The sequence below is a fragment of the Adiantum capillus-veneris genome, chromosome 29, assembly GCF_014529385.1.
Source record: "Adiantum capillus-veneris isolate H3 chromosome 29, ASM1452938v2, whole genome shotgun sequence".
NCBI lineage: Eukaryota > Viridiplantae > Streptophyta > Polypodiopsida > Polypodiales > Pteridaceae > Adiantum > Adiantum capillus-veneris.
Genome location: NC_140959.1, coordinates 84,600,696 through 84,610,566, shown reverse-complemented (window position 1 = coordinate 84,610,566; position 9,871 = coordinate 84,600,696). Strand labels below are relative to the sequence as shown.

At 40.5% G+C, this 9,871-nt stretch overlaps 1 protein-coding gene across 1 annotated transcript in view; it reads left to right on the top strand.

Moving 5' to 3' along the window:
* Positions 1 to 3,683, top strand: part of LOC147419514 (uncharacterized) — a 5,891-nt gene extending 2,208 nt beyond the window's left edge. Inside the window, exon 4 of the mRNA XM_086505818.1 lies at positions 3,515 to 3,683. Within this exon, the coding sequence (XP_086361944.1) occupies positions 3,515 to 3,683 (169 nt within the window). The remainder of the gene's footprint in view (positions 1 to 3,514) is intronic.
* Positions 3,684 to 9,871: the final 6,188 nt, after the last annotated feature.

Here is a 9,871-nt window from a genome sequence, read left to right as displayed (position 1 = left end):
AAAACCTTTCTGGAGGTCTACTTGCTCTTGTAGATCTTCGGGGAATAGGTTGAGGCTCCTCATTCGGTTGACGTTGTTGCACATTATCACCGTTTGCAGTCCTTGAGTCTTCACCGTCCTCAAGCTCCATGTACTCATCACCTGTTTCTTTTGTTTGTTTTCTTTCCAAGTAATCTTTGTACATATTTTGTTCGTTAAAAATTACATCCCTACTCCTTAAGATTTTACCATCTTCAGGATTCCATAGGCGATACCCAAAGTCATCTTCTCCATAGCCAATGAAGAAACACTTTTTGGACTTTGCATCTAGCTTTGATCTTAGGCTTCTATCAATGTGCATGAAAGCCTCACACCCAAACACTTTGAGAAATGCATAATTCACTGGTTTACCTATCCATGCCTCTTCTGGAACTCCCCCATCGCATGCCGTTGACGGTGACCGATTGATTAAGTACACAGACGTACTTACAGCTTCCGCCCAAAGCTCAAACGGTAGGCCTGCATGTAGCCGCATGCTTCGTGCTCGCTCCATGATTGTCCTGTTCATCCTTTCCGAAATCCCATTTTGTTGAGGTGTCCTTGGGGTTGTCCTTTGCCTCCGAATTCCATTGCTAGCACAAAAGCTTTCAAAAGCTTGGCTGCAATATTCGCCTCCATTATCGGATCTGAGGCATTTAACCTTGGTACCTGTTTCATTCTCCACAAAGGCTTTCCACCTTTGAAATATGGAAAATACATCGGATTTATTCTTCATGACATAAACCCATGTTTTTCTAGTCGCATCGTCTATGAATGTTACATAGTACAATGAGCCACCAAGCGATGGTGTACTTGCAGGACCCCAAACATCAGAATGAACCAACTCAAGTTTTTTATTTTTTCTTTCATTTCCTGATTTTTGAAATTTCACCCTCTTTTGTTTACCATAAACACAATCTTTACAGAACTCTAAGTCCACTTATTTCAAACCTGGTAGAAGCTTCTTTGTTTGAAGGATTTGCATTCCTTTGGCACTCATATGCCCAAGCCGGTAGTGCCACACCGCACTGTCAACTTCTGTAGTTTCTGCACAAGCTGAAGGTTGCGTGCTAACAGTACACAAGTAAAGTGTACCGACTTTTTCAGCCTTGGCAACCACCAAAGATCCCTTTTAGATCTTCCAGCGTTTGTTTCCGAATGCAATGTTGTGACCTTCATCGTCCAATTGTCCTGTAGAGATCAAATTTTTGCGAAGAGAAGGAACATGCCTAACATCTTTAAGCTTCCATTCATTTCCGTTAGCAGCTTTGACAGAAACTGTACCTTTGCCGACAATCTCACAAGCTTCATCATCTCCTAAGTATACATACTCAAAATTACCTTTGGTGTAATCTTGGAAATGTTACTTGTGTGGTGTCGCATGGAATGAAGCCCCAGAATCTACTATCTAGGAATTAGACACATTGTCTAATGAGAGAATTAGAGAATCTTGCTCCACTTTACCTGTCACATTGGCCTCCGATGTTGGTTTGTTGTCTTGAGACTCTGACTCCTTCTTCTTCTTGGACCAGCAATCCTTCTTGACATGGCCCTTCTGGCCGCAGTTCCAACATTCAAGAACTGACTTTATGCGTGACTTGCTCCACCTTGAGCGATCACGACCCTTTTGGTTTTTGAACCTCTCCTTAGGCCTTCCTCTTGTTTCTACTGACAGTGCAACACTTGATGATTCTCCTGTGCTTCTTCTTCGTATTTCCTCACTTAGGAGAACACCCACAACATCATCAAACTTAAGAGTATTTGTGCCAGAAATAGCATTACTTACAGCCGTCACAAGGCTGTCCGAACTCCGGTAGAGATGATAGTATAAGGAGAGCTCGCACTTCGTCATCAAAATTGATTTTCACCGATCGAAGGTGACTTATGTTTGTGTTAAAGTCATTTAGGTGTTCTGCAAGTGAACCATTCTCTGCCATCTTTAGATTGAACAAGCGCTTCATAAGAAATACCTTATTGGATGCCAATGGTTTCTCGTAGAAGTCGTCAAGTGACTTCATCAAGTCCTCCGTGGTCTTCATCTCCGAAACATTGAAGGACACCATTGACGCCAAGCTTAACCGGATAGTTCCCAGTGCCTTTCGATCAAGGACAATCCATGCTTCATCTGCCATTGTTGCGGGCTTCTTCGCAAGACCGCCTAGTGGCAAATAGAGGTCCTTCTGGTAGAGATAGTCTTCAATTTGCATCTTCCACTGTTGGTAGTTTTTGCCGTTGAACTGCTCAATTTGAGCTTCCCTTCCTCCGCCATAACTCCCACTCAATTCAAGGAATCCTTTCCTTGAGATAATTTAGCTACGAGCAAACCTTGCTCTGATACCAGTTGTTAGGAAATAAAACGTAGCTAAATAGATATTTGAGTAGATTACTTAATGGAGAGAGAGAGATTTCACACACAAGAGATTATAGAGTAGAGAGAGAGAGAGTACACACGATATATGTGGTTCACTCAATGTGGGCTACGTCCACAGGAAAGCAGCCACTCAATGGCTTTAGTACTTCAAAAACAAGAAGTAATTTACAAAGGGATTATACCCTTAATAGAGCTCCCGCCTTGCTTCACTCTCACCACCTCACACTCACCTTGTTGCATCAACTTCACACTATGAAATGTGTGTAGAAATGGGCTCCTTTTATAGGCCAAAAGGGCTGCCCTGTCTCATGAGAGGCAGCCATGTGTAGCCGCCCTTGTGTAGATAAGTCCAAATCGGACCCTTCAATCCGTCCATGTGTGGCCGCCCTTGAGAAGACAAGTTCGCTTTTGAATTCGGCCACCGGCCATCGGCCATTGACTACCGGCCACCAGCCAACTGACGGTTGTTTTCCGGCCACTTTCCGGCCACCTTCCGGCCATAATATTCCGATGAGGGAAAAAAAAAAGTATCGGGGGCTTCCGCCCCCGAGGCCCCTAAAGTTGCCCCTGATTTTTGGCCGTGTGAAAATTTTGGTTTCTGGCGAGTGATTTTCCTTCACGCACGATGGCTTCTCCTCATAGTGGGGGCCTTACAAATGTGCGCTTTTACCACAGAAAATTACAAGGGGTAAATCAGGCTCCATACTTAACAACATATACATATACATATGTATATGTATCTATATATATATATATATATATTATATATATATATATATATATATATATATATATATATATCTATATATATATATGTATACACACACACACACACACACATATATATATATGTATATACATATACATACATACATACATATATATATATATGCCATAGTACTGCCCGTTGAATCTCTCTTTGTTGGTTCTTCATTCTCCCTTGATCACCTGTATAGCTGCCCCTTATCCTTCCACAGTTGTGCACATATGGCCTCTTGACTCACGTCATGCCTTGACTTCTTGGCTCACCATCCCATGCCATGTGGGCTTGCTTGAATAAGGGCTTGCCTCTCTCTCTCTCTCTCTCTCTCTCTCTCTCTCTCGGGCGCGCGCGCGCGCGCACACACACACACACACACACACACACACACACACACACACACACACACACACACACACACACACACACACACACACACACACACACACACACACACACACACACCACACACACACACACAATGCCCTAGCCTCCTCTAGCACGTATAGTGCTCCTTTAGTTTTTTTGGGTTGAAAAGTTGGAGAGAGAAGGAGAGCCTGCCTTTTTCTTGTAGAGCCACGTGGCATGCTTGAATTTCATTCCCGTAGTAGAGTACTATAGATAGGTGAGTGCCAAATTAAACTCGATTGATCTCCCTCTATAATTGATGTTTTCAAGTGTGAATTGACGGAAAAGAGAGTTGAAGTGGAGACCTTCGCATAAAACTTACCGTCATTGATTTCGATGCACCTAGCAGAGAGAGTTATGGAAAAAAATGTGGGAACATCGAGTAATGTTTGTGTACCCTAGTAGCTGCTACTGGTCGCATTAGTAATCAACACTCCAAATTTTTGTTTCTACTTTATGATTCATGTTTGGAGCCATGTACCTCTTTGCATTGCCTTTCCCCCCGACAACGGTGGCATCTAGCCGCTATTCATCCAGTACTCAGTTACAAAGATTGTTTGGCCGATAATTGGTCCCTATAATTTCTTAGATACATTTCACACAAGAGGATGTCAAAGTTGAAGGAGACGAGCTAATTTGTCATTTGTACTTCAATGATCATAAATAAATGCAATTTGAGGAGAGAGAGGTTCTCATGTAGCAATAGCTTCAACATTCGAGAAGAGAGAGAATGGCTTTGTCGAGGCAACTGTGCCAATTTTGGTGGAGTTAGGAAGTGAAAACTTTGTTCAAGTTTGTTGTTGAGCTCATCTAGTAGAGTTAAAGTCTACTATGCAAATGCACACTTGGTTGGGAGCACGAAAGAAAACACAATGTAAGAGAGAGAGAGAGAGAGAGAGAGAGAGAGAGAGAGAGAGAGAGAGGAGAGAGAGAGAGAGAGAGAGAGAGAGAGAGAGAGAGAGAGAGGTTTGCATGGATGGGATCAACCCTCTTTTTTGCAACATTCCCGTGCAAAGACCCCTTAGTGCTCACACTCAACATTGAAAATCTCATAGCCGCATTTATTGGCGTTACTATTATGTCCCCCACTCTCAACTTGCCATTGTCTATCATTGTCTCAGGAGAAAGCTCAGCATCTAGGCCACTGCTTGCATAAGTAAGGCTATTGTTCAGTGCATATGTACCCAAGGCACTTGTCAGCATTTGATGCTGCAAAAGTTGGGCTTGGTCGCACTCTCTTCCTTGTTGGGACCATGTCTTTGACTTCATGCGAGTTGTAGCATCACATTTTTCACAGTTTCACTTAGCTTAATGAATGACCTCCCCTTGATGGTGTGGCACAATGAGAACACTTGTTTGTTTAACTCAATGCCTTAGCTTTTGGCTATTAATGGGCGCCATGCTAAGAGAGAGAGAGAGAGAGAGAGAGAGAGAGAGAGAGAGAGAGAGAGAGAGAGAGAGAGAGAGAGAGAGAGAGAGAGAGAGAGAGAGATGTTCTCTCTCTATGCTACCTATTTGGCTATTGATTTGACCATATGTTCATGCTTGTAAGCCTTCCCTCCACTCCATGCATGTTTGCCTTCCCTTCCAAGCTCTGGGCCATCTCTCTCGAAGCTCCAGACTAAGCTCTTGGTTGTCGTCGTGTCTCAATTTCTTGCATAGTTGCTACACGGACTCGCTTGAATAGTCTTCTCCATAATAGTAGAATTGAAAAATATTTATTGCATTTGAACATTTTTATACTTTATTTCTTTAAATGTTATAAACTTTCTCACCTTTGAAATTTAAATTTTCAAGAGGCAAATTTAAAGTTTGCTTTTGGGATTACACTAAACGTAGGGACTTTTCAAGCATTGTGCGATGCAAATCTCTCTAAGTTTCAATGCACCCAAAGTTCCCTACAATGTTATCTCACACGGTAGAGCAGCTTAGGTTCTATGAAGAGCGTGTTACAATATACATGTGGTAATGATGTGTGTGAACACACTAGGACCGCTGTAAGGTCTCTACTTTCAAATTTCACACAAGTTCTATTACGCATTTGAATTTCTTTAACCATCACTCATTATTTAAGATATTCAAGTTCAAATTATGAATCGTAGGTTGAGAAAACCTAGAATTTAAAATTTACGCTACAAAATTCTGACATGTTTAGCTATATGAATCAATAACTAACTTATTGCAAGACTTATTTACTGATTGTAGAATTTTCTTTTACTACTGTAAAGTTAATATAAAACTGTAAAGTTTAACTTAAAAATATAAAGTAAATTATCATTAAGAAAATAAATAAAATAATTATAAAGACAAAAGAATACACAGGGATGACAAATGAAGGCACATGGACTCACCTGGACTCACATAGGAGGGGACAAAGTGGGACACACTGTCACATGAAAAGGAGAGGTTAGTCTTGACTAATCGTAATGAGGGGGGGCTGTGTGGCCTTATCTTTTGATGATAATGACAAAGTGGTCAAGTTGATGGGTACCACAAGGGTACCAAAAACGCGAGTATGATTTTTGAGAAAAAAAACAATAATAATAATATAAATAAATAAATAAATAAATAAATAAATATTTTAAAGAAAAAGTTTTTTTAAAAATTATTTTTTTTGAATTTTTTTTTGGACATTTTCTTTTCTGCTATAAATAGAGCATCCATGCTCACACTTTAGACATAGAGATTGCCTCTATAGCGCTCACGAAGTGCTGCCACCTCTCTTAGAGAGAAGGCGTCCACAAACCACTAAGAGAGCAAAAACTCTAGTGGACTAATAAGGTGCGTATTAATTAAGCATTCAATTAACTTTAGGAATGATGTATGTGTGCCATCTCTTACTCTAATCTCTCTAATAGATTAGTAAGATTCAATTAGCTATGTGTGTGTGTGTGTGTGTGCTATCTCTTACTCTAATCTCTCTAATAGATTAGTAAGATTCAATTAGTTTTAAGAAGGATATGTGTGTGTGTGTGTGTGTGCTATCTTTTACTCTAATCTCTCTAATAGATTAGTAAGATTCAATTAGTTTTAAGAAGGATATGTGTGTGTGTGTGTTATCTCTTACTCTAATTTCTCTAATAGATTAGTAAGATTCAATTAGTCTTAAGAAAAATATGTGTGTGTGTGTGCTATCTCTTACTCTAATTTCTCTAATAGATTAGTAAGAGTCAATTAGCTTTAGAAAAATATGTGTGTGTGTTCTCTTTTACTCTAATCTTTCTAATGGATTAGTAAGATTCAATTTATTTTAGAAAAAATGTGTGTGTATGTTTTCTCTTACTTTAATCTCTCTAAGTATACCTACTCTCTCTAGTTAGTACATCTTCACTATTAACTTATGCATAGTTAATTGAAAGTTAATACATAAGAAAACTCATCTTATTCTTATTATACATGATGAAATTCTCATTCAACAATTTTATTGTCAATTAGATTAAGTAGAATTTTGAATAATACTAAAAATTGATTTAGTTGAAGTATAGAAATGGAAGTTAGAATTGGATTAGAAATGTCATGCATAAAAGTAATGCAGTCCTAAACTTCACTCCTAGTTTACACACTTAATTTTTGATTAATTAAGATTAACAAATATTTGATGTATAGAAATTAGATGTAGAACAACAACACTAATTGGAATCCGAGTTGGCGAGGGTTCAAATTACAGACTCTCTTTGGAAACAAAGAGACTACTAGGGAAATTGATCAATGTAAAGTTCTAAGTGTATAACATAAGTGTAGTACAAAAAAATTGGCTCCAAAACGTGCTCGAACACAAGGCGCTAATGATCATGAAGCCGGAACAACTCGTGCGGAACATGCTATGTCTCCACCAATCGGACCAATCGGAGCTATGGTACAGGTTAGTATTGCAGTTTCAAGTTATGCATCATTGCATATGCGAGACCATAGAAATATAATATTTACCTTGTGAAAAGAAAACACGGACCGAAACCACGGGGCTTAACCCCAAGAAACTCGGCATATGTTTGATAAGTAGGAAAGATTGTCTGGTTAAACTGGTTGCTATAGGAAAGAATGTTTGTACAAAACCTTCGGTATGGTTTCTCTCAAGTCTCTCTACTTATTAGCGCTGGCATTATGTGGCAGTTGCCGAGGCGTAAGATGACGCCCAGGATGGCACCGCTGATGTTGTGGTGGGAGTATACCCAGATTAGCCCAGCTGGATACTGCAGTTTTGTTTTGCCGTGGCGTGAGGATGACGCCCAGATTGGCACCGTTGTTGCTGTGGTGGGAGTATGTCCATATTAGCACAACGAGTACTTGTCGAGCGGGATGGGACGCTCATGAGGACAAGGGTTTTTATAAATAATGTATATACCGATCGGACATAATAGCGCCAGTAGAGATTCTTGAGTGAACCTAATCCAAGGGTTGTTGGTTTAAAATTGGACGACTTCTTGTTCGACTATTGTTTGTAATACTGTTTGAAGGGCTGTTTTAACGAACCAATATCATAAATAAAGTAAAGGAACATGTATGTTTAAACAGTGTGGTAGTAATTAGATAACAAAAGAAGGGTGAGTGTGGTGTAGAAAGTGGGAGAATGATACCCCAACGGTATCATTCTATGGACGGGTGGACCCGATGAGTCGAATAACTTTCCAACGCTAGAATTTTTTTTTTTAAAAGTCATAAATCTTAAAAGAGACAAACCTTGGTGGCTGTGCTTCTGAAACATGGAGAAAAAAGCGCACAGGTTGGTCACTCTAAGATTTATACTTTTAGGTATAATTGATTATAGATAGTTTTTAGATAGGGTTATGGTGGTCACGCTCCGCCATAGCAAGATAGGACCAATCCTTCACTAACGGTTCATGCCCGTGGCTACGTAGTAGCTAAGGCAATGTCCGTTGGTTTTTCTTTTTCAGGATTGGAGACCTATCAAAGGTACTCCGCTCCTCTAAAAAAGGGGCAGGGACCTCACAACCGCCGGGGCATTTTTTCCCTCTTTAGGAGGTTTTCCCCCCGAGCATTGTATATATGCCCATCACTCTAGGGCTATCTATCTTTCCATTGCACACTAAGTAACACACTCTCTATTGTGTGCCTTGAGCTTCCTTCGTCTTCTCCAAGCTGTGTGCATTTCTCTGCAACCCTAATTCCAACAATTGGTATCAGCGTAGGTTATGTCCTCCCGAGCTTAGTCTCCAGCTGCTCCAGCACACGCCTGCTCACTTTCTTCGATTACAGTGAGGTTTGGCGAGCATTCACAGGTCGACAAATATTTCGGGCAAGCTCATAGAGCTTGGTCTGCTCAGATTTCTGATTCAGGCTCATTTCGGCCTCCGTTTCCACTACAGGCAGGTCTGCATAGACAATTTTGTCATTTTGTGCATAATTTTTGCCAGTGTCGTTTTTTGCATGATAGGTGCCTTACAGCCTTCTACGGTTTGTGCTATATAGCACGTGTTGTTCCCACTACGTTTCTCCTATTTTCGGGAAGTTTTCACATCAGGTGCAACATTTACCATGGCTGACAACAATACATATGTCCTAAGTTGTGTCCTAAGTTGAAGGCCAAAGAGGATAAGAAGAAAGAGGGTGGTTCCACTGCAAATGCTGGTTCCACTACAAATGCAGCCATTGTTGAGTCTTCTGTGAAAGGAGACTGTGTTGCTGATGTTGATGCAGAATGGGCTTTTAGCGCAGAGTGCACTTACAATCCCGCTGTCCATGATGCATGCTTGTCAGTTTTTGCTGCAGATTCACATGTGTGGTATTTCAACAGTGGTGCTGTAAAGCACATTACCTCACATCGTGAATTGTTCACCTCTGTTGAGTCTGTCCCTCATGGGAATTCAGTCACTTGTGCCAACAATGCCTCTTATCCGGTTCAGGGAGTTGGAAAGATTGTGCTTATTGCTGCAAATGGCAGTTCCTTCACACTTGTTGATGCACTTAATGTACCTAGGATCAAGAAGAATCTCTTGTCTGTATTCGCACTTGCTAGACTTGGACTTGTAATCAAATTTGTGGATGACAGATGTACAGTTCATGATCTCAGTTTTGGTGATGGAATTGTTGCATCTGGCCTTTTGTGCCGTGGGCTGCATAAGCTCACTTTGTATGAAAAGTATGGACAAAATTTTACAAATGTTGTTGCAAATTCAAGGGCTATTTCAGATGCAAAACTTTGGCATGCACGTTTTGGTCATTTGAATTTTGTCAGTTTGCTCCGTTTGCAAAAATTTGATATGGTTGCTTCTTTGCCGCCTCTTGAAGCACTTGTCAAACATGTTTGTGAAGGCTGTGTTTTGGGTAAGATGCAGCGTTCTAAGTTTCCAACGGAT